Raw genomic sequence first — 23999 nt, forward strand, 5'->3', positions numbered from 1 at the left:
AGCTGAAATAGAGAAGGGATCACAGAGTCACTGATGATTGGAGGGATTGCTCAGAATGGGAGAAGTGTGCTGAAAGTAGATAAAGGTCCAAATGTGAATGTCTCTCAGTATCTGTATTGCAAACCATAATGCCCCAAAGTAGAGAGAGAGAGTATGGGGGAAATTTCTGTCATAGAAGCGGGGGAAGAGTGGAATGGAGGGAGGGATACTGGGGATATTTGTGATGGAAAATGTGCACTGGTAGAGGGACGGGTGTTCGATCATTGTATGACAGAAACTCAGACATGAAAGCTTTGTGACTATCTCATGGTGATTCAATAATAAATAAATAAAGCTGGGAGTCTCATTGAAAAAAAAAAAAACCAGGGTCAGTCGCATGCAAGGTAAGTGCCTTAACCCACTGTACCAGCTCTTTCATCCAGAACTTTTGATAACGTTATTTGCATTCACAGGTAAAAAAATTGTAAAAACAGTTCATTGATATCAAACTAGAAGAACTTGAGTCCATTTATTTGTTTTATTTGTTAACAGCTTTATTGCAATATGATTAACATACAAAATTCACCAATTTTAAGTACATAACCCAGTGGTGTTTAGTAGATTCATAGAGTAATGTGACCATCATCATGATAATTTTAGAACACTGTCCTAACACAAAGAGAAATCCTATGTCTATTAGCTGTTACCCCACAGTTCTGTCAGACAATCACTGGGCATTTGATATAAATGTCCTTACAATACATGGCCTTGGTGACTGGCTTCTTCCATTTGACATGATATTCCCAATATTTCTCATATTGTGGCATACATCAGTACTTCATTTCTTTTCAGGGCCAATTCTGTTATACTGTATTGGCTATTCCACATGTGTTTAGTCATTCCTTAGTTAATAGACATCAGATTTATTTTTCATCTTTGATTAGTTTAATTCCTAGATAAATATTTGCATCCAACTTTTGTATTGACGAGCTCTTTTGGGTTTGTTTTTGTTTTTGAGCCACAGCCAGTGGTGCTCAGGGGTTACTCCAGGCCCTGCACTCAGGAATAATTCCTGGTGGTGCTTGGGGGAACCATATGGAATGTCAGAGATCAAATCCAAGTCAACTGTATGCAAAGCCAGCACCTTACCAGCTATACTATCCGTCCAGGCCCAGCCCCTGAATTCAACCCTATGAGACAAAGGGTTAAGAAAACTCATGACAAAACCTTTAAAATTTTTTTGTTTGGCAATAATTTTGCATTTTTTTTCAAGACTCATCCACTTCTGTATCCAACATCATAGAGACTAACTGTGGTGGGGAAATAGGTACCATCACTCCACAGAATTAGAGAAGGTTAGATGTTTTTGAAGATTCCTTCTCACACTAAGTCAACAACTCACTATGTTTTCTCCATAAAAAGCAATTGTCAAGTAAGACCAGGTTGTGGACATGGCCCAGCTCAAGAAAAGTATCAACAAGCATCACTGGTCCCCTTGTGAGCAGCAAGCAGGATGTGTTTGTGTCACTGGGACACATGCCTAGGCAGAGCAATGCATTGAGCGGCACTGTGCGTGCTACTCTGAGTTCCTTTCTGGTCTGAAGTAGTCATCCCCCCAACACTGCCCGGCTAACAGCTCTAATAACATCACTCTGCTCTCAATACCTTGCTTCTCTTTGCCATTCCTTGAGTGGCTTTCCAGGCTCATGCAGAGACACCCTCATCACTAACTCTACCTTGCCAACTGTCTTCATTTCGCCTCCACAGTTACAGACTAAACTTCTGTCACAGGTTTCCTTGTTGGATTAATGTCCTGCTGGACAACAGGTCTGAGACATGCTATGAAAAGTGCTCAGGACATATACAATGAGTGAGCATTGAATGAAGGAGGCATAAGATTTCCTACCAAGGCTTTATGTGTGAAGTTGGAAGAGGTCAGAATAGATTTATGATTTAGTTATATTTAAGTTGTTAAGTGATGACATTATTTCTCCAATAATCCAAGGACTTGGTAATCTTTTTTTTTCTTTTTGGGTCACACCTGGTGATGCACAGGGGTCACTCCTGGCTCTGCACTCAGGAATTACCCCTGGCAGTGCTCAGGGAACCATATGGGTTGCTGGGAATTGAACCCGGTCAGCCGCATGCACGGCAAATATCCTATTCGCTGTGCTATCGCTCCAGCCTGGACTTGGTAATCTTAATGATTCCTGAAGTCCTCTTCTTCATTATCATGGTATTAACACGTTACTCACTGGGACTGAAGTCATTTCTTTGATGGGAATAGAACCAGAGGTCTAGAAAGCACATTCCTAAATATTTGATGCTAAAAAATCATTACCCAGAAGACCCAGGAAGGGGACTTAGCTGACTAATGATTTCTTTTCACTGAATTTCAGAATGATCTTACTTTGGCTTTTTGGGTTTAATTTCAATAAAATTACCTGATGCCAGCATGTGAAGCAAATGAAAATCATAACTTACTGCATGGGGAACCTGTCAAGCGTTGCCATTCTTTTAAAGGAGGATTTCCCTGGGAGGCCAGTTTTTTCAGGTAGTTACAAGGCTCTAGCTGGGGAATATCAGGATGCTGCCTATAATATTTCTGCAACTTCTCTAGCACGGTGGGCAACCCAACTGTGGATGCATAGAACATGGGGCCACCCTTGTGCCTTGGCCATCCATAGCCATGTAAATAGACAACATCAATGTGTTCTGGGCCAGCAGCCATCCCATCCTCCAAGATGCGGAATGCTTCATTGATGAGTGAGTATATGCATCGCTCAAGGATCTCTTCCTGGCTAATGATCCGTGGTTCGATGTGATGGGTTTCTCTGTATTGTGACAGGAATTTGGCAAGCCAGGGGTCAGGTTTGTGAATCCTACCCAGTGGCTTGTCATATTGGTACCAACCTTTCCCTGTCTTCTGGCCAAATCGCCCTGCTTCACAGAGCATGTCAGGAATTGGGCAATATCTCTTATAGCCTCGCATTCGGGCAGGAGTTCCTGGGGGCAACGCAGGTCCAGTAAGACCTTGCCCCTTTCGAGATTTCCAACCTACATCCAACCCTGCAAGATCAGACACTCTGAAGGGTCCCATTTTGAAACCAAACTCCTCCAGTACTTGATCTATCTCCTGTGGGGTACTGCCTTCCTCTAACAAGAAATGCGTCTGACTGTAATATGGAAACAGCATTCGATTCCCAACAAATCCAAAACAGTTGCCTACAACAACACCAAATTTTTTTATCTTTTTTGCTAAGTTCATAACAGTGGCGATGGTAGTGGGGGAGGAGTGTTGGCTGGGAATAACCTCCAATAACTTCATAATATGAGCAGGTGAGAAGAAGTGAGTGCCAATGACCAAGTGAGGACGATCTGTGGCAGAAGCAATCTCATCGATATCTAGGGCTGAAGTATTGGTGCATAAGAAGGCTTCTGGCTTACACACAGCTGACAGTTCAGCAAAGACCCGTTTTTTAAGGTTCATCTCCTCAAATACTGCCTCGATAACTAAATCTACACCACTGAGATCCTTCAGAGATGTAGTTAACTTGGGCTTTGGTCCTGACCCTGGGTAGCCATTCTGCTGCATTTTGGAAGCTTCCTTTTCCAAAATTGAGGTTATTATCTTGTCTGCAATCTGGAGCTGCTTTTTGTCTGATTCCACAGCAACCACGGGTATCTTGGCCTTTGCAAGAGAAAGGACAATGCCCCGGCCCATTGTTCCCAAGCCTGCAGATAAGAAGAAAGGAGAAAAAGAATGATACTTTGATCTTGGGAGATGGAAAATTACACTGTGGATAGAAGTCTTTTATGGCAATAAAGCATTTAAAGAGATCAATTCAAGGAATACAAATGAATTGAATACTAATTAAGATTAGGCACTGTGTTAAATATTCCAAAGACTATAATATTGAGTAGGATTCACAAGTATACACACACGTACACACAATAAACAAGTTTATCAAGATTGCAAGATACAAGATCAATATACAAAAAAAATCCATTTTATTTCTAAATACCAGCAATGAACAATCTGAATATGTAATTAAGGCAATGTTACTTATAATAGCACCAACAAGAATAAAACACTTTGAATAAATTCAATAAAGAACTGCAAGACTTAGACACTAAAAGCAGAAACAGTGTTGAGAGAAATGAGAAGACCTAAATAAATGGAAAGTCATCCATTCTGTGTTCACAAGATTGCAATTCTACCCAAATTGACCTGTAGATCCAAAGCAATTCCTATAAAATACCTGATTATTCTTTCAGAAATTAACAAGCAGATGTTAAAATTTAGAAATCCAGAACAACAAAAACAATATTTTAAAAAAAGGTCAGTATTAGAAAACATAAAAAATTTGGGTTTGGAGAGATATTACAGCAGGTAGAGTGCTTGCCTTGCACGTGGCCAACTCAGGTTTGATCCTTGGCAGCCCAGATGGTCCCCTGAGCACCACGAGGAGTGACTGCTGAGTACAGAGCCTGGAGTAAGCCCTGAGCACCATAGGAGTGCCCCTCCCCCCAAAAAAGAAAATGTAAAAAAGTCTTTACAACTCAGTAATAAAACACAATCTAATTTAAAATTAGACAAAGGGTCTAATAAACATTTCTCCACGGAAGATAAACAAATGGCCAATAACTATATGAAGAAACACATCACATCATTAGTAATTGAGGAAATGTAAATCAAAACCACTGTGAGTTGCCATTTCATATTCTCTAGAATAGCTGTAATTATAAAAATAGACAACAACAAATTCTAGTGAGGATGCGGAAGAGAAACCATGATACACGGCTGGTAGATTGTAAAATGATGCAGCTGCTATGGAAAACAGTTTGCAAGTTACTTAAAATATTTAATATGGAGCTGCCATATGATCTAGTGATTCTACATGTTGGTAGATGTGTGTGTATGTGTGTGTGTGTTTGTGTGTATACTCAAGAAAAGTGAAGACATTTGTCCACATTAAACTTGAACACAAATGTTCATAGCAAAGTAGTCACGCTACTATCTTATTTCCTTTAGTATAATACCCTCAATGAGCGTTAATATTGTCATATGCCAGAATTTCTTGCCTTATTAAGACTGGATAATATCTCATTGTATGTCTATTAAATTCTAGTTTATCCACCCATTGGTCAACATGAGCTGCTTCCACCTTTAGGCTGCTGAGAATGATGTGGCTATAAACACAAGGGTACACATATCTATTCAAGTTTCTGTTTTCAAGTATTTTGCAAGAACGTTTCTATTTCTTTTGGGTATATACCCAGAGTGGAACTTCTGGATCATACAGTCATTTAATGTTGAATATTTTAAGAACTGCCATGTTGCAGTTGTACCATTAAATTGTAGCTTTTTAAAAGGCAGAACTTTATCATACCTGAGTTTCATCTCAAACTATTATTTAAAAATGAGTAGGGGTTGGGGCTGGAGCGATAGCACAGTGGGTAGGACATTTGCCTTGCATGCGGCCAACCCGGGTTCAATTCCTAGCATACCATATGGTCCTCCAAGCACCGCCAGGAGTAATTTCTGAGTGCATGAGCCAGGAGTAAGCCCTGTGCACCACCAGGTGTGACCCAAAAAAGCAAAAAAAAAAAAAAAAGAGTCCTACACAGAACTAAGTGGTTGAGTGCCTGCTTGCTGTACATGAGATATAAATTGTGGTGCATAAATTTGCTGTGGCCCTAGCACTACCCCACAAGCTGAGTGTAATCACCAGCGCACTTCCTTCTGATACCTCCAGCACCATAATAAAGCATGAGATCTCTCTTTCTGGTGTTGGGTGGTTTAGGGATATCACATCCAGCAATGCTCCGGGCTTACTCCCAGCTCTGCTCAAGGGACCACAGGCAGCATCAGGTATCAAACTGGAGTCAACCATGGCAAGAGCCTTAACCCCTATTAATGTCTCCTGCTCCCCGCACCATGAAGTGTGAGATCTTTAGTATAGTGCAACCAAGAAAACGAGCAGTGAAACTAAAGCAAGCAACTCCCAGCAAGCACTGTACTGAAGTGTGCTCGCACTGTAACCCAAAAGGCAAGTGAATATCACCTCCAAGTGTACAACCTCCACAGTAGTTGTTACTACAACAAAACTGTGTACAAGCACCACAAATAAAAGTGTGTGCTCCCCAATGAAAACCCCAATGAAAGTGTGCAAGCACCACTAGAAAGAGTGTGAAAATCCTGGTCATTGCAACAACAAAAGGGAAGTTATGGGGATGGGAAAGACATGACTAGTCCCAACCTAAGGGAGATTATAATCTAGTGGAGAGAAGCAGCTCATAATTACCCATCTGCAAGGTACAGAGGATATGGTGATTCAGGTATCTTTGATAATCCAAAGAGATGACATTTGCTTGGAACAACAAATAGAAGATTCAAAATAAAAGTATTCCAAGAAATAACTGGAGTGGGATATACTGAAAGAGGAAAAATTAGGCAAGTTGAACCATTGTTTGAAAAAAAAAAGGAAGTGGGTTCTTTTTTTGGGGGGGGGGGTGCTCAAAAACGAAAGGTCTTTATTTCATGGATTTAGTAGAACATAAGCATAAGACTAGGAACATTTAAATTTAAGAATGCATAGTCTGGGGGCCGGAGAGATAGTACAGTGGGTAGGGCATTTGCCTTGCACAGGGTCGACCCGGGTTCGATCTCCAGCATCCCATATGGTCCCCCAAGCACCGCCAGGAGAAATTCCTGAGTGCAGAGCCACGAAAAACCCTGGGAATCGCTGGGTGTGATCCAAAAAGAAAGAAAGAAAGAAAAAATGCATAGTCCCAAAGTGCATTATTTTTCCCATTTTTTAAAGCACAGTGATCTACAAAGTTCTTCATAGCTGAGTTTTAGATATACAATATTGCAGCAACCGGTCCCCAGTGTTAACTTCACTCCACCAAGTTTCCCAGCTTCCCTCCCACATTTTTCCCTCTCCCCCCATCCCCTGCTCTGGACAGGCACCTTTCGAAGTTCCTTTGTTAAAGTTCGGGTCTCTTGATTTCAGTGCTGTTGACTCTGTAGCTTGGACATTCGATTCTATCATCCCTTAACAACACCTTTGTACCTGCATCCCGTGACCTACCCCCCCCCCCCCACCTGAGCATCTCATCTGACTCTTCTCCCCTTCCTCTCCAATTTTTCTTTCCTGAAATGAAGTTTCAAGCAGAGGCAAGGAGAACAGAAAACAGCCGCAGTTCCTCCCTTTCACCCTCTCATTTTCTCTAGGCACAGACAGGTCTGTATTTTCCATGCCTTTCATATCCAGGGAGAGTGGAGGGCCAATTCGGGTTAATGAAACAAAAGGGGTTGGATATGGGATCTACAACTGGGTCCTTAAAACTCTCACGTGCCCTCATTACTCCTACGAGACAGAGAGTGTGCAGAGAGAAACGCCAAAGCCTTGGAAGGAAAACCAAGAGCAGGCTACCACACACAGTGGCCTGCAGGCCAGCCTGGCCCACTATCCACATCTGTCCTACTTGCCAGCAGAGAACGTTTTCACATTCCCAATAGCTGACGAACAAAGGCAGACTATTTTGTGACACACGGCATTATATCAAATTTTAATTTCAGGTCCATAAATAAAGCTTGGTCGGAACCCAACTGCACTGACCTCTTTCCGCATTGTCAGTGGCTGTTTCTGTGCTCCACGGCAGAACTGAGCCCAGCAATTTCCATAAAGGGTGTCCAGACCACAGAGTCTGAAACGGTGTACCATCTGGCACGGTACAGAAAAAGTTTACAGGCCCTTGGCAGAGCCACTCTGGGGCAGAACCTGGTCTTTGAGTGACTCAGTGGAGCGTAGAGGCAAGAAATCTGGGTTTGTGTTAAGCCAATGACATTGGTGGGGCGTCTGTTACTTAACCAACCCATGGTGTATGGAAACATTTGGTGAAAATTCCTTATCTATAACTGTCCTCCCCCTCACACTGACTAGTTGTGGGGACTGAATATAGATTGTTGTCAGAACTCACTGAATTAATTTTCAAACTGTTTTAAATTATTGGATAACACATAATTGGCTGGAGAGATAGTCCACAGGGTGAGGCGCTTGTGATCTTTGAGCACAGGGCCAGGAGTCAGCTCCGAGCACAGTCAGGTATGGTCCAACCCCACCTCCAAATAATAATAAATCACAAGTGAAGAACATCAGCACCAGAGGATCTGTGCGCTGGCATAAAACACAGGTGGTCGAATAGGAAAATCTGACTGAGACAGTCTGCTGAGGAGATGCTGAATGGGCTCGTTTCCTCTAAGAGTTATGGCTGAAGAAGGTAGTGAAGGCTAAGAAAGCTATTTCAGCACATCAGACCTCCCCTGACAGAAGACTGTTCATAAACTGACAGAACATTTTCTTCACCATTTTAGTGAGCTTGGAAATCTGCTTAAGACTATTCTAGGGTCAAAACTTTGAGTCAATGAAACTTTGGAAAGTAGTCCAACAGAGCCATCCTGAGAGCTAACTTCTGAAGAAATAAGACTTTCTGTTTGGGGATGGGGGGAGTGCAGTGCAACCAGCAGGTCAACCTGTACCTGCGGGGCGAGTGCATCAGCAGCCAGATGGCTCCTTCAGGCTTCCTGATACCTCAAAACTACAGCTGTGCCTCTAGCCAAACCCCATCAATTCGGGACCAAGTTTCCCAAGAAATCAAGCAGTCAAAAGGTAGGTATGGGCGAGCTATACCCGCAAACCACCTCTGGTTCAGCAATGTAAGCTTATTTATCTGCCTTGCATAAATAAATTTCATAAATAAATCTCAGAGGAGATCAAAAGCTGTCATTAATCTTGGACCACTACTGTAACCTTACGTTACCTCAACTACAAAAAATAAAAACCCCCAAATTCCAGGTGTTTAACTCATCCTTGAGAAAATTTTCATCTCAAGGACACATATGTAAAATGAGGATATTAAAACGCGAATCTAAAAAGATGCCTGCACATCTATGTCCAGTGTAGAACTATTTACAATAGCCAAGATCTGAAAACAACCCAAGTGCCTGATGATAGATGGGTGGATAAAAGAGTCGTGACATGGCCTGGAGTGATAGTAAAGTGGGTAGAGTGTTTATCTTGCAGACAGCTGACTCTGGTTCGATCCCCAATACCCTATTTGGCTCCCTGAGTCCACTAGGAGTGATCCCTTAGCATAGAGCCAGGAATAAGACCTGAGCACCACTGGGTGTGGCCCCCAAACCAACCAAAAAAAAAAAAAGAAACATAAAAAACCCAAAAACAGTTGTAGCATTGTAGCATATATACACAATGAAAAATAAATAAAGTCTTGCCTAATGCTATAATGTGGATGGAAGTGGGAATAGTATATTAAGAGAAATAAGTCAGAAGGAGAAAGACAAATATTAGATGATCTCACTCATATGCAAGCTGTAAAGAATCACAATGAAGGAACAGATATAAACCTAGCAGAGTACAGGGAGGAAAGGGAAAGAAAGAGTGGAGGGGAGAAGAGACAGCTGCAAAACAATGGGGCCACATTAGGGGATTCAGGCCCAACGGTGGTGTTGAGGAATGATACGGTCAATATCCAAACCACAGATCAACAACACTGAAATCAAGACACCCAAACTTCAACAACTGAACTTTAAAAAAGTGCCTTCTCAAGAGGGCAGGCTGGTGGCCGAATATGGGAGGGAACTTGGCAACCTCAGTGGAAGGAAGTTGACACTTGTGGTGGGATCAGTTGCTGCAATATTCAAAGCACTATAAGTAACTTTGTAAATTATGGTGCTTTAATTTAAAAAAAAAAAAAAAGACATCAAACCAGTAGACTCTGACCCCTAGCTGTGATTATCAGAAGGGCAATGGGTTGGGGCTGCATGAGGACAGGACCTCCAACTGACTCTGGTGGAGGGATACTGACACTTTCGTGGTGGTTGGCTGTGGCATCAGATACTTTGAAGGAGTGTGCAACTGTCCACCTAAAATATATACAGACGTGTAAGCTAATGTTATCTCAAAAAAAAAACAAAGGATGATATTTCATGAGTGGAGGTGAACGGAAGATAATTCTCGTAGATTATAAATTTAGCATAAAGCTTGGAGTTGCTAAGTAAAGGGTAGTGCTGGACCTGTGCAGATTCGGAAGGGCCCAATTAACCCCTGTTCTTACCGAGAACGCCAACTGAGGAGATGGGTCGGGCTGTGGATGTTTTCCAGGAGGCTCCGGATGGGGTGGACCACTTATTTGCATTCCTCTCAGCAAAGAAGGCATATTGAAGGCCTCTAGCCTGGCCAGAGGCCCGGAGGTACATGAACAGCTCCTCCTCCTTCTTGATGCCCTCCTCGTAAGGATAGAGCACCGCAGCCTGGACGGCTTGGACACAAGTCTCCTGAGACAGGCACCCGGGGTGCTGCTTTCGCATCTTCACAATGGCCTCGGCGAAGATGGAGTCCATGTTGGGCAAGTCCTGAACGCGTCTGTTGCGAATTCTGCGGGATCCCAGAGACTGGGCTGAGAGAAATACGGAGGCAACGCCACTTTTAGAAATGTCACTCGTACAAAGGTAATAGTAAATAGTAATAAATAGTAATAGTCGTCACTTCAAAGTACAAAATTAAATAGTATTCATCAAGACAGTTAATGAAATACTAATACCAATTCACATGTAACTTACCCCCATCATACAGAATTTAACAGGCTCAAAATCATTTTGTGATTCTAATTTAAACAAAAAAGTTGCATCTTCCAAGCCAATTTTATAATAGGTTAAATAATAAAACAATGAGTTAAAGGAAAATAGTCATAACCCGTTCTTAATAATAACAAAATAAAATTGCTAACCCATTCTTAATAATAACAAAATAAAATTTTTAACGCAGCAAATAGTGTGGTCTGGTACAGGGAGAGACATACAAATCTATGGAGGAACAGTGAGAATTCACAAATAGATTTTATAATAGTGGCAATTGATCTTCTACACAGGCAGCAAAATAATTCAATAAAATAAGAGTTTTTTTTTCAGCAAATGGTGCTGAATCAATTGACTATCTACATACAAAATAAACATCTTAGGTGCCTCCCTGGCACCATACATAAACATTACCTCCAAATGATTCATAAATCGAAGCGCTAAAACTATTTTTTTAAAAAAATCTTGTGACCTTGGATTATCCAGTGTGTTCTTCGCATCATGCATGAAAAGGGAAAAATCAATATATTGAATTTCATCAAAATGAAAGTCTGTGCTTCAAGGAACACCATTAAGAAGATGAAACGGTAATCCATAGACTGAAAGAAAATATTTGTCTGGTAGGCAGAAAAACCTGTCCCTCCCCAACTTTCACTTTCTAATCCTCAGAACCTATGACTATGTTCCCTTAGATGTCACAGGGACCTTACGCACGTGATCTAGGTTATAGATCTGGAGACATGGAGAGGAGAATATTAGCCAGGGGTAACCCATTGAATCACGGGAGTCCCGAAGAGAGTTTCCTTTCCCTTTACCCACTATGGTGAGGGATTTCATGAGAAAGACTTGAAAAGATGCAGCCTAGGAAATGCCGTTCCTTGGGAAGTAGTTTGGGGACATCGGGTCTCTGAGGATGGAGGTGGGGTTGGGATGGGGATCCCAGAACCAAGTGGCTTTCAGTAGCTTCCAAGAGCTCAGGTGGGTTTTCAGTTTACAATCAACAAGACTTGAGACCTCAAGTCCAGCAACACTAGGTACTGAATTCCAACCATCAGTCACCAGAATGAGCAGGAAGTGAATTCTCCCCCAGTTTCCAGAAAGGAGGGTAGTTACTGACCTGGGCATTTCCATCCAGCAAGAGCCCAAGATCACTTCTGAGCCCTACATACCTAAAACAAGTTTGTGTTGTTCAACTGCTAAGTTTGTGGTCATTTGCTACCAAAACTAGAAAAAGAATGCATTATGCAAATCAAAGAATTTGTCTAATAAAGAATTTGTCTTGAGAATGTATAAATATTGACAATATTGGGAGGGTATACATGGCAGTGCTTAGGGTTTAGTCCTGGCTCTGTTCCTGGGTCACTCCTAGAGGTACTCAGGGCTTGTGCCAGACTCAGCATTCAGGCATCAAAACGGGTTTGACCACATATAAGGCAATCCCTGTAACTCTCTGTGCCCCAACCATTTTTATTAAATGAAGTATGGGGGAGGATATTTCACAGAAAGAGAATTTACACATTACCACGCATGAGAAATCATGTTCAACATCATTAGTCATTAGCAAAGTACATTTTAAGACCACAAGGATTTTAAGTAATAGGGTGTCACTTCTAAGATTGTTGCAATAGTCCAAGTCTGAACTTGCTCACCCTCTCATTGACTCACTCTGATGGGAGCCAATTGTCATATGTGCTCTGCGTTTTGGTGAAATGGAAAAGACAAAGAACTGAAGGATGCCTTCTTGGCATCAGTCAGTGAGGAACTGACCACTCAGTGCAGAAGGACCTGAATCTATTGTCTGAATCAGATATGCTTCAGGTTATGATGGAGAGGATTACAGACCCAAGCAATCCCTGAATGGGGCCTTACGTGGAATTATAAACTAGAACACCAAGCCAACATGCCAGTTTCTTGACCCACAGAAGCACCCATAGAGAAACGGTAAGATGTTTGATTTTTAGCAGATAAGTTCAGGAGGGAATTTGATATGTAGTCACATTTCTACTGCAACTAAAACTACTATAATAAAACACATCAATTCTAAAGCATGAGGGGGGAGAGTAGAATATTCACAAACTGCTTGTCAGAATATAAAGCAGCAAATCCATTTTGGGAAACTGGCAGTGTCTTAAAAGCATAAATATAGACACATTCCATTAGGGGATTACCCACACTCAAACTCTGGGATGTGTAATTTTTTCTTTTACTTGATGGGGTTCTCTGTCTCTCATACTTCCTAAATAAAACTATTTACTTTGCAAATACAAAACATCAAGTAAAAATTTGTTTAGCATATACATTTCAATCCTAAGAGTCATAGAAAAAATAAAAATGTATGTCCATACAAAAATCTGAATATGGACATTTGTAGCAAGCTTATTGGAGTAACTGCAAAACAATGAAATAGTCATTGACTAATAAGTGCAAATGAGAGGTCCTGAGCTTCATCCCTGGTGTCTCACATGCACCAAAGTGAACCTGACTTCTGTAGTCTGGGGTCCCCAGCAAGAGAAAAGGCACTGTAGCACTGTCGTCCCATTGTTCATTCTATATGCTCAAGCGAGAATCAGTAACGTCTCTATTGTGAGACTTGTTGTTACTGTTTTTGGCATATCGAATATGCCATGAGGAGCTTGCCAGGCTCTGCCGTGTAGGTGGGATACTCTCTGTAGCTTGCCGGGCTCTCAAAGAGGGACGGAGAAATCGAACCCGTGTCAGCCGCATGCAAGGCAAACTCCCTACCCGCTGTGCTATTGCTCCAGCCCAAGAAAATATGATAGAGGCATTTACTCAAACAGCATCTAACAACAGAAAGGAACAAACTATAGTACATGAAACAATAGAGATGAACTGGAAGATGCCAGATGCAAAAGATACAATATATGACAGTGTAGAGTAGATGCCTACAGGGCAAAGCTGATGTGTTGACACAGGAGATGGGTGCTGTCTGGAGTGAGAACGGGAGGAGGGCAAGATACAGCCAGCCAGGAGGGAACCTCTTGGAGTGGTGGGCAAGCCCTAAGACTGCTTTATGGGGGACGCTGCAGAACTCTGGAGAGAATGCCTTATTAGCACTATGAGAGAAGAGCCAAGAAATATCATCAAATTTACAAGGGGGTCAGCACATGGTTCAACGGCTGGTGCCTGCCTTGCAAGCGTAAGGAGCAAGAATGTTCCGGGTTGGGGCTGGAGTGATAGCACAGCAGGTAGAGTGTTTGCCTTACACGCGGCCGACCCGGGTTCGATTCCCAGCATCCCATATGGTCCTCTGAGCACCACCAGGAGTAATTCCTGAGTGCAGAGCTAGGAGTAACCCCTGAGCATCGCCGGATGCTACCCAGAAAGAAAAAAAAAATCTGGTGCCTCCTATCTGGTGGCTCTGCTGTGCCTCCCATCTGGTGGCTCTGCTGTGCCACCAGCACACAAGTTGTCACTCTGTGTGTGTGTGTGTGTGTGCGCGCGCGCGCTGTAGCAACCCTGGCCCGCTTGACTGCCAGATGTGCGAAGAGCACCACAACACAAGAGCCAGGCTCCCAGGGAGGCCTGTGCACACAGAGCACCTGAAGAGAGAGTGTGCCCCCTGGCGAGCACCAGAGACACCACAGCCTGAAGTCTGACCCCAGGGAGCACCCTGACCAAGTGTAGGTGATTCCTGAGGAACCTGTCACACAGAGGGAGGGCAAAGAGAGTGAACTAAAGCCTACGAGACCTATAAGAAGATAACACACTGTATGAAAGAACATAAAATTAAAACCTTACCTTCAAGAGGCCTCATGCTCCATGGCATAAAAATGAATCTTTTTCACACATATTATATATCAATTTCTCATCAGAACCTTTATGGGTCTATATTTTATTTATTCATTTATTTATTTTGCTTTTTGGGTCACACCCAGCGATGCTCAGGGGTTATTCCTGGCTCTGCACTTAGGAATTACTCCTGGCGGTGCTTGGGGGACCATATGGGATGCTGGGGATTAAACCCAGGTCAGCCGCGTGCAAGGCAAACACCCTACCCGCTGTGCTATCACTCCGGCCCCTGGGTCTATTTTTTTAAAAAAATAATTCCATATTATAATTCTAAAGTTATGTGTAACAAATTATAAAACTGATTTCTGAAAAGCGCTATCATGTCTTGGGAAAGGAAGCTGAGGGGCGAGAGAGTATAGTGCCTGTGAACAGGCCTAGCGTATGCCTGGGTTCGATTCCTGGTACCACAGTGTCCCTTCACACCACCCAGTGTAGCCCTGGAGGCTCCCAGCACCACCTGAGTGGCCCAGATATCCCCAGAACCACAGAGCTGGAGCACGTCCAAGAACTGAACCATGGGACCAGCTGGATAAGACTCGCTGGTTGGGACTTCAGGCCTCCTGACACCCCTTGAGAGCCCCCATCCTTCAGCCCAGTGACACATGGTATCAAATATGTAAGCCTCAGTTAATCAGAAAACCTTCGAGAACTTATAAAGCAGTTTCTCTACATCTGAATGGGGCAAGGTTGCAGCTCGGCAGTACGGCATAAGGCAATATCTATGTGAGGCTCTGGATTTGAGACCCAGCACCACACACATACACACACACACACACACACACACACACACACACACACACACACACCAAAACCAAACGAAATTACATCTGCAAGGAGGCTGTCTGGCTTTACTGTATGCAAGGCAGTTAGAATTTTTTGTTTTGTTTTGTTTTGTTTTAGGACCACAATGGGCTGAGCTCAGGGCTTACTCCTGGCTCTGTGCTCAGAGGTCACTCCTGGAGGGCTCCAAGGACTGTGCATGGAGTTGGAGATCAAATATGGGTTGGTAAACTTCAAGGCAACTTCCCTTCCCACTGTACTATTACTCCAGCCCCTGCAAAACAGTTACATTTGATGAACAATGCACAAGGTGGCAGAGTGCCTGCAAGGCACCATGTAATCTTATAAAGCCATACAAGCTTTTATTAATTTGTTTAATAAGGAAGTTTGATTGCTAAGTAAAATGGGAAAGAATGCACTTTTAAATTCATGCTAGGAGCCAGGAACGGAGAGACGGTGATGAGCAGCATGTGGTCCCTGCTCAAAAGACTGTTGTGAAAACACATACACTAACCCACCAGGTACCTACCAATTACTCGCTCAACTGCCTTGTTCAGGGCACAGCCTAACCCTCCTTCCAGGGGAAGGCAAGCTCAGCGGAGGAGGAAGGAGACTCTTCGAGGGATGACAATGCATTTAGCTCCCTGGTGCTCTGAAAGGAAGACAGACACAGACAGAGCAGTCGTGCGGAGGGCCACAAAGTCGGAGAAAGAGACCCAAGCATCAGGACTGTGGCCAGGACAGCGGGGAGGTGGCGACTGCTGGGAATCACAAAAGCTCCAGGAGCTTACAAAACAGTTTCATTCCACCTGAATGGGGCTGAGGTTGTAGCTCAGCAGTAGAGTATAAAGCAATGCCTATGTGTGGCTCTGGGCTTGATACCCAGCACCTCCCCCCCCTTCCGCAACACACACATACCCCACAAAACCTAACCAAAATTACCCTGGGGGGTTGAGACATCTTAAGTCTGGATTGTTGGTCTTGTGACACCTCCTTGGTCCCACTGGATGGGCCTCAATACCCCAGTATCTGGCAGAGTGACTGGAGAAGTTCCAAAGTCCAGATGTCTGGTCCTATGTCAGACTTGGTTAAGAATGTCCCCGGGAGGACTGGGGTGGGGGTGTGTGGTAAGGAACTTGCGTCACATGTGTGAGGCCCTGGGTTTGATCCCCAGCAGCAGCAGTAGCATCTTTAAGGGCACCCCCTTGTCCCCAGAACAGCTTGGCCCAAGTGCTGAAACTTCAGGCTCACACAGCTAGCAGGTACCTCACCTGGTGTGGTCCTCTGACCCCAGAGCACTGTTGGGAGGAAGGGGGGAAGCCCCTAAAATCAAACAGATTCATAGGAGACAGCTCAAAGGGCTGGAACACAGAGTTTGGGAATTGGGATTGGGATTTGGGAATTGGGAATTGGGAATCGGGATTCATTGGGAACCCCAAGTTCAATCTCTGGCACTGCATGTTTCCCCAGCATCAGAGTGGCCCCTGAACTCCCAAACTTAAAGACAGAAAACTTGATCATAAGGTTTTTTTTTTTAATTGTTGATTTTTGTTGTTATTTTTTGATGGGAGGAGGGCACCACATTATGGCGGTGTTCAGGGCTTACTCTTGGCTCTGTGCTCAGAAGGGGACAGAACCCAGGTCATCCAGGTGCAATGCAAGTGAGGAGGAGGAGGAGGAGGAGGAGGAGGAGGAGGAAGAAGAAGAAGAAGAAGAAGAAGAAGAAGAAGAAGAAGAAGAAGAAGAAGAAGAAGAAGAAGAAGAAGAGGAGGAGGAAGAGGAGGAGGAGGAGGAGGAGGAGGAGAAGGAAAGCCTTCTTAATAAGGTGCTCTAATTATTAATGATAAGGGCCTATTATCCCACTCCTTTGATGTATGGCTACACAAGGGATCCAAACATTTGCACTGAGGACTCCAGGTAGGGTGTTCCCAAAGTATTTTCAGCACACTCAGTAGTACCTCCGCTGAACCCCCAGAGTAAGCAGGGCCCTTATGGGAGCCAGGCCAGCCGCCCAGGATAAGCACCAAGAGAAAAAAAATTAGTGGTTCAAATACGCTTACCACTGAATTCATTTTTTCCTAGCCACGTTTTCTAATTCTTTGAGGTTTTCTAAGGCAGAGGGGAGAAAACCAAATTTTTATTAAAAAAACAAGTAAATCACATTTTTCTTTTGTAGGGGGAGAGTGGGTGGGTGGGGGGGGTTACACTCAGTGATGCGCAGAAGTTACTCCCAGCTGTGTATCAGGACTCGAGTTGAACAAAATCAGCTGTGTGCAAGGCAAGAGCCTTAGCCCCAGTACATCATCTCTCCAGCCCTAAATCACTGAATTCCTAAAGGAAGGGAAGTAGCAATTACTTCCATTCTTTTTTCCTGAGAAACTGTCAAGAAAGAGATTCTCTCTGCCATGCATGAGGGCTGACGGAACAACACAAGACTCAGAAACACTCATGTGACCTTCAGGCCTCGCCCTTCTCCAATTCCAGCCAGCCGAAGCCACGCCTGCCCCAGATGCTCTGCAGGGACACACAGGACCCCAATCCCTCCCCCAGGCTCACTGGGGGCCCTCTGCACATACCCTGGGTGGGACATGAAAAGGAAACTCAGTTTCCTCATGTGCTTTAGTCACTGGAAGATGAGGTTACTCAGTTCATGAGACACAAGCAGGAAGGAGTCACAGAGAGACAGTGAGGTAAAACAGGGTGGGAGGCATTTACCTTGCACACGGCAAACCTGTTTGATCGCAGCATCTCATATGGTTCTGTGAGCCCTGCCAGGTATGATCCATAAGCACAGGACCAGGAGCAAGGCCTGAGCTCCACCAGGTGTGCCGCCCCCCCCATCCACCCCCTTCCCCACATACACACAAATCCAGAGATTTTAATATTTTGTTTCGATTCCTCCGGCCCTCTCGGAGAGCCCGGCAAGCTACCGAGAGTATCTCGCCCGCACGTCAGAGCCTGGCAAGCTCCCTGTGACGTATTCGATATGCCAAACACAGTAACAACAAAGTCTCCAATGGAGACGGTACTGGGCCCGCCCGAGCAAATAGATGAACAACGGGAGGACGGTGACCGTGCCCGTGACCGTTTTGTGTCACATCCAGTTTATTCCTGGATCTATGCTCAGGGATCACTTCTGGCAGTGCTCGGGAACTATAGGGGGGTGCAGGGAATCAAACCTGGGTCAGTCATGTGCAAGGCAAGCACCTTACCCGTTGTACTAGATCTTTCCAGTACAGAAATCTGTCATTGGATTAGAGAGCTAGTCCACAGGTTAAGGTGCTTGCTCTGCATGCCACGAACCCTAGTTCCAGGCACTGCATATGGTTTCCTAAACACTGACCCAAAACTTGAAGAAAAAAAAAAGTGGAGCCCAAGAACTTAAAAAACAAGAAGAAGAAGAAAAGAAAAGAAACAGTTCACAGAGAGGACAGATACACTACAAAAAGCAAAATGCTGAAAAAGATCAGACCACTGTGATGGCTTTAAAGTCCCTCAGTCCAAAGGAACACATCCCAACCCAGGCCTTTCAAAGGCCGACTTCCAACGGCAGCAAAGGCAGAGCCAGGCGCACGCAGTCCCCGTTCTCTGCGGCGGGGCTTATTACGTGCACGGAACGCCCAGCTGGACGTCTCCTGTGCTCTCCTGTGAATCACAGAGCACACTTTGCAGCTTCATGCTAGAAACATGCAGGTGGGGCCCAGGTGTTAGAGCAGGCTAGCTCGAAGCGCACAGAGAGAGCATTTATGCAGGGGGAATCCTCCCTCTCCTGTTCAGCCAGAGCAAAAGGCTGTGGCCCCGCCCTTCTGAGCGGCTCCTTTAGGATACTCGGCTCCCTAATCTGAGGGGCTTCACAGAACCAGAGCGTTAAGACGCGCGAAGCTAATGAACGTCCACAGTCACGTCTCCAGGATGCTTTTAAATACATAGGGAAATTGGCAGCGAGTTCCCACATCCCAGTTTCAGACACAACAACACTCCTCCCATCCCCTCCCACCCAGAGCTGCTTGCAGAGCTGGTCACTGGAAATTCCCCTTCCTTCTCTCCTTTCCCATCAGATACAGAAATGAAATGAAGAGGGGGATTGGTTTGCTGTTCTTTACTACTATGTTGTTTGGTTTGGGGGTTACACTGCACAGAGCCTGATCGGTAATCAGGAATCAGTCCTGGTGGGAAGCAGGAGACCAGACTGGAGTGAAATCAGGGTCGGCTGCCCGCTGTGCTATGGCTCCCATCCTATGAGAGAGGTTTTTTTTTTTTAACCTTTTTCTTTGGCTCCCCAAAAGCCTCCATCCGTCTCGGAGAGCCTGGCAAGCTACCGAGAGTATCTGGCCCACACGGCAGAGCCTGACAAGCTACCCGTGGCGTACTCGATATGTCAAATACAATAACAATGAATGGTCCTCATTCCCCTGACCCTGAAGGAGCCCCCAATATGTCATCGGGCTATACTTGCACGTGACAGGGACGAGTGGAGACGTTACTGGGCCCGCTCGAGCGAACTGAAGAACCACGGGGTGATAGTGATAGTGATAGTGATTCTTTGGCTAATTTTAAAAGACATTTTAGCAATCCGGGTTGAAGAGAGGTGGAGGAGAGCTGAGTCCGTATGAATGACATATTTTCACAAACGGGATAAAGGAATGCTGACATTTTGTTTTTTAAATTGAGATGCGATTTACATACTGTAAAAGTCACCCTTTTCATAAAAATTCTTAACATCAAAACTATTGTAAACAGATTTAATGCACAAAAGGAAAAGGAGAGAGAGTAGGAAGGAAAGTGCCTCCCACAGAGGGAGGCTGGGGATGGGGCGTGAGGCGTTGGGAGATGGTGGTAGGGAGACAGGGGACATTGGTGGTGGGAAATGCACACTGGTGGAAGGATGGATACTGGATCATTGTATTACTGAAACCCAACTATGAACAGCTTTGTAATGGTCTATCTCGAAGATATTCAATTAAAAGACTTTTTAAAAAAAAAATGTGGAGGGGCTGGAGCGATAGTACAGTGGGTAGGGCATTTGCCTTGCATGCAGCCGACCCAGATCTGATTCCCAGCATCCCATATGGTCCCCTGAGCACCACCAGGAGTAATTCCTGAGTGCAGAGCCAGGAGTAACCCTTGTGCATCAATGGGTGTGACCCAAAGAAACAAAACAAAAGTAATGTGAAGTTCATGCCCAATTCAATCAGCTTAATCAATGGCTAAATAAACAGCAGTACTCCTACATTAATGGCTGGAGCAATAGCACAGCGGGTAGGGCCTTTGCCTTGCACGCAGCCAGCCTGGCTGACCCGAGTTTGATTCCTCCACCCCTCTTGGAAAGCCCGGCAAGCTACTGAGAGTATCTCGCACGCACGGCAAAGCCTGGCAAGCTACCGATGGAGTATTCGATATGCCACACACAATGGAGATGTTACTAGGCCCGCTCAAGCAAACCCATGAACAACGGGAGGACAGTGCTACAGTGCAGTGCTACTCCTACATTAAAAAAAAAAAAAAACATTGTAAGCATATTACCTAAACTATATAACTTGAAAAAAATTAGATGAAAATTTTAAAAAGTTACCCATTTATCTAGTTAATAAAAATTATGGTGATTTAGCCATGTATATAGTACCCTGTAAGTTTTAGGAGTACAGTTTCACATTGTAATAAATGTATGAACCAGACCACACCCACTACCAAACTGATGGATTTTATAATTGTTTCCTGCTGTGGTGACCTCACCAGTCAGTGCTTAGGGATCACCAGGACAAACACGAGGTGGGGGGAGGGGTATGCCATGTTAGGGATCAAACCGAGGGCCTTACACGTGGCTTACACTTGAGTCATATCCCCAGCACAGTGTCTTTTATTATACAAGATTATTTTTTCTTTTTGTTTTTGGGCCACACCCCTCAGTGTTCAGATTTACTCCCGGCTCTGTGCTCAGGGATCACACCTGGTTGTGCTCAGAAGGCCATACGAAGTGCTGGGAAACAAGCTGCATGCAAGGCAAGTGTCTTACCCACTGGACTACATCTCCAGGCCCTGGTCTTTTTTTCGGAGGGGGTGTGGGAATCTCCCAAATAGTGCCTGAGGGAGTCTCACTCCCTGTGGTTTTCAGCCAACCACATCAGTGATTCCATACAAGGCCCTAGGATGGGGTGCTGGTCTCCCAGTGACCACCCCAGCAGCTCAGGAGCCTCCAGGGTCACACCCTACAATGTTCAGGAGGCCACTCCATGCCAGGACTCAAAACAGGTTGGAAACAGGGCCAGCAGCAGGCAAGGCATGAATGAGCCTAACCACTGTGCTATCTCTCTGGCCCCACATGTATGGTTTCCAGCTGTGTCTTTTAGAACAAATTTGTGATATCTTTTTTATTTTTAACTGTTTTACTGAATCATTGTGGAACAGAGCATTACAAGCCATTCATGATTGGATTTAAGTTATCCAGTATTCCAATACCCATCCCTCCGCCACTGTACATTTCCCAGCACCAGTATCCCCAGGTTCTTGCATATCTTTGAGACTGCAGGTAGTGTTTACACGTCAGTTGTAAATGAGGTAGAATAGAAGCTATGTCTGGGACCCCCCAACCCTCTCAGAACACAAAACACACCACTCTGCGCTTACCACATCAAAAGAAAAGGCTCAGCCATCACCTTTGAGCAGTTAGAAAGGCAGAAAAGGGATGTCGACCAGAAAGAGGAACTCCACAGAAGACAACCAGACTGAACGAGCTTGTGCCAGACCCTTCACACCCAGAGGTGGAGATGTCACAAGATAATTAGACCTGAAACCCACGTGAAGCGTATTCTGTCCACTGTGCCTGCTGCCCAACTTCCAGTATCTCTCTGGCCCTCCTTGCTTAGCTGTCTCTCCTTTCCTGTCTCTGCCCCTGCCCAATGTTCTCAGGCCAGTGCTCGGGAGCACCTACGATGGCTGCTCCCCTTCCATGCAGGCGAGAGCTTCACTAAAGGCAGCCTGAATCTTCGTCGTCCTTGGGTCAATCTCTATTTAGCAGAGAGCCAAAGAGACATGAGGTCTGTAAGATAAGTCAAACTAGCTTAGGTTAAAACCATGCAGCAATCAATCATCACAAATTGACTTTTATTGATTTATTTTCTGATAATTCCATTTTCCATTCCTTTGAGTTTTGTTGGAGCAAGCAATATGAAGTAAATTTGTTATGTGTCTGCTAAAGGGGAAGGCTGGAGGCGGGGAAGGCGACTGAAGATATTGGGGAGGGAAGGTCACACTGGGGACGGGGTTGGTGTCGGAATACTGCACGCCTCAAACAACTGTGTTATGAACACCTCTGTAAATCATAGTGCTTTAATTTAAAATATTTTTTAGGTCAAACTTAAGGAAAGCTATCTTAAGAAAGCTATCTTCACTCTTCCCCTTGTTCTCTGTTCATTGATGCATCTCAAGGTGAAGCCCACAGAACCAGCACCAGAATCAGCCAGCAGCTTGGTAGAAGTGCAAACTCTTGGGCTGCACCCCAGATACACTCACTCAAAAGTTGTGGGATCCTGCAATTTATGTTTCAGCAAGCCCTGCAAGTAAACTTTGAGGACCATTGTTTAAAAATCAAGACAATAGCACTAGCTTCTTACAACTTAGGGTTTTGCTCGGTTTCTTTTTCTTTTTCTTTTTTTTTTGGTACTGGTTGGGGGGAGACAGGTCTTTGGGCTACACCTAGCTGTGCTTTCAGGAATCACTCCTGGCAGTGCTCAGGGGACCATATAGGATGCTAGAGTATAGACCTGGTTCAGTGCATGCAAGGCCCTACCTACACACATTAGTATCATTATGTTCCCACAACTTAGATTTTTAAAATGCATATGTACTTAATATAAATTAGATATATTTGTGGAATCTCTTTCAAATCAATCCATCAGTTCTGTTCTGCCAAATGACCATATACAAGCAGCTAAATTAGCTTATTTATATAGGATTTTGGGTCCCACCCAAGTGATGCCCAGGTCTTCTCCTGGCTCTGTGCATGGAGATCACTCCTGGCTCTGTGCTCAGGGGACCATGTGATGGTTCAGACTGAAGCTGTGTCTCCTGCATACAAAGCACACGTGCAGTTCACTGAGCTATCTCTCTGACCCTAATAGCTAAATTTGAGGAGGGGTTGAACTGGACACAATTCCCAATCAACAGGGCTCAACTCATTGTTCAAGGGCCAGAGGAACTGGAGAGAGAAAACAGTGGTTAGCTTGTTTGCCTTGCACACAATCAAACTGGATTCGATCCTTGGCACCACATATGGTCCCCCAAGCACTGGCAGAAGGGCAGAACTGATTCCTGAGAACAGAGCTAGGAGTAAACTCAGCACAGTTGGGTGTGGATGAACACCATCCCCTCCCCCACTACCACAACAACAAATAAATAGAGGGATGTTTATAGCATTACAGTCCTGTCTCAGAAGACTGTAGCACTGTAGCACTGTCCTCCCGTTATTCATCAATTTGCTGGAGTGGGCACCAGTAACGTCTCTATTGTTAGACTTCTTGTTACTGTTTTTGGCATATTGAATATGTCACACGTAGCTTGCCAGACTTTGCCGTGAAGGCAGAATACTCCTGGTACCTTGCCGGGCTCACCAAGATGGGTGGAGGAATTGAACCCGGATCTGCCGCATGCAAGGCAAATGCCCTACCATCTGTGCTATTGCTCCAGCCTGTCTCAGAAGATAAGACTAATAATAAAAAAAATCAAATTTAAATATATTTCTAAAAATATCAGAAAAATAAGGGAGGTCAAA

At 44.5% G+C, this 23999-nt stretch overlaps 1 protein-coding gene across 1 annotated transcript in view; it reads right to left on the minus strand.

Annotated features, from left to right (window-relative positions):
• Nucleotides 1–483: 483 nt before the first annotated feature.
• EHHADH (enoyl-CoA hydratase and 3-hydroxyacyl CoA dehydrogenase) overlaps nt 484–23999 on the minus strand; it is a 54415-nt gene continuing 30899 nt past the window's right edge. The window contains exons 6-7 of the mRNA XM_056121849.1: nt 10123–10464; nt 484–3714 (exon numbers count right to left, since the gene is read on the minus strand). Of these exons, the coding sequence (XP_055977824.1) occupies nt 2453–3714; nt 10123–10464 (1604 nt within the window). The 3' untranslated portion in view covers nt 484–2452. The remainder of the gene's footprint in view (nt 3715–10122; nt 10465–23999) is intronic.

The sequence above is a fragment of the Sorex fumeus genome, unplaced genomic scaffold (genome assembly GCF_029834395.1).
Source record: "Sorex fumeus unplaced genomic scaffold, SorFum_2.1 ptg000044l, whole genome shotgun sequence".
NCBI lineage: Eukaryota > Metazoa > Chordata > Mammalia > Eulipotyphla > Soricidae > Sorex > Sorex fumeus.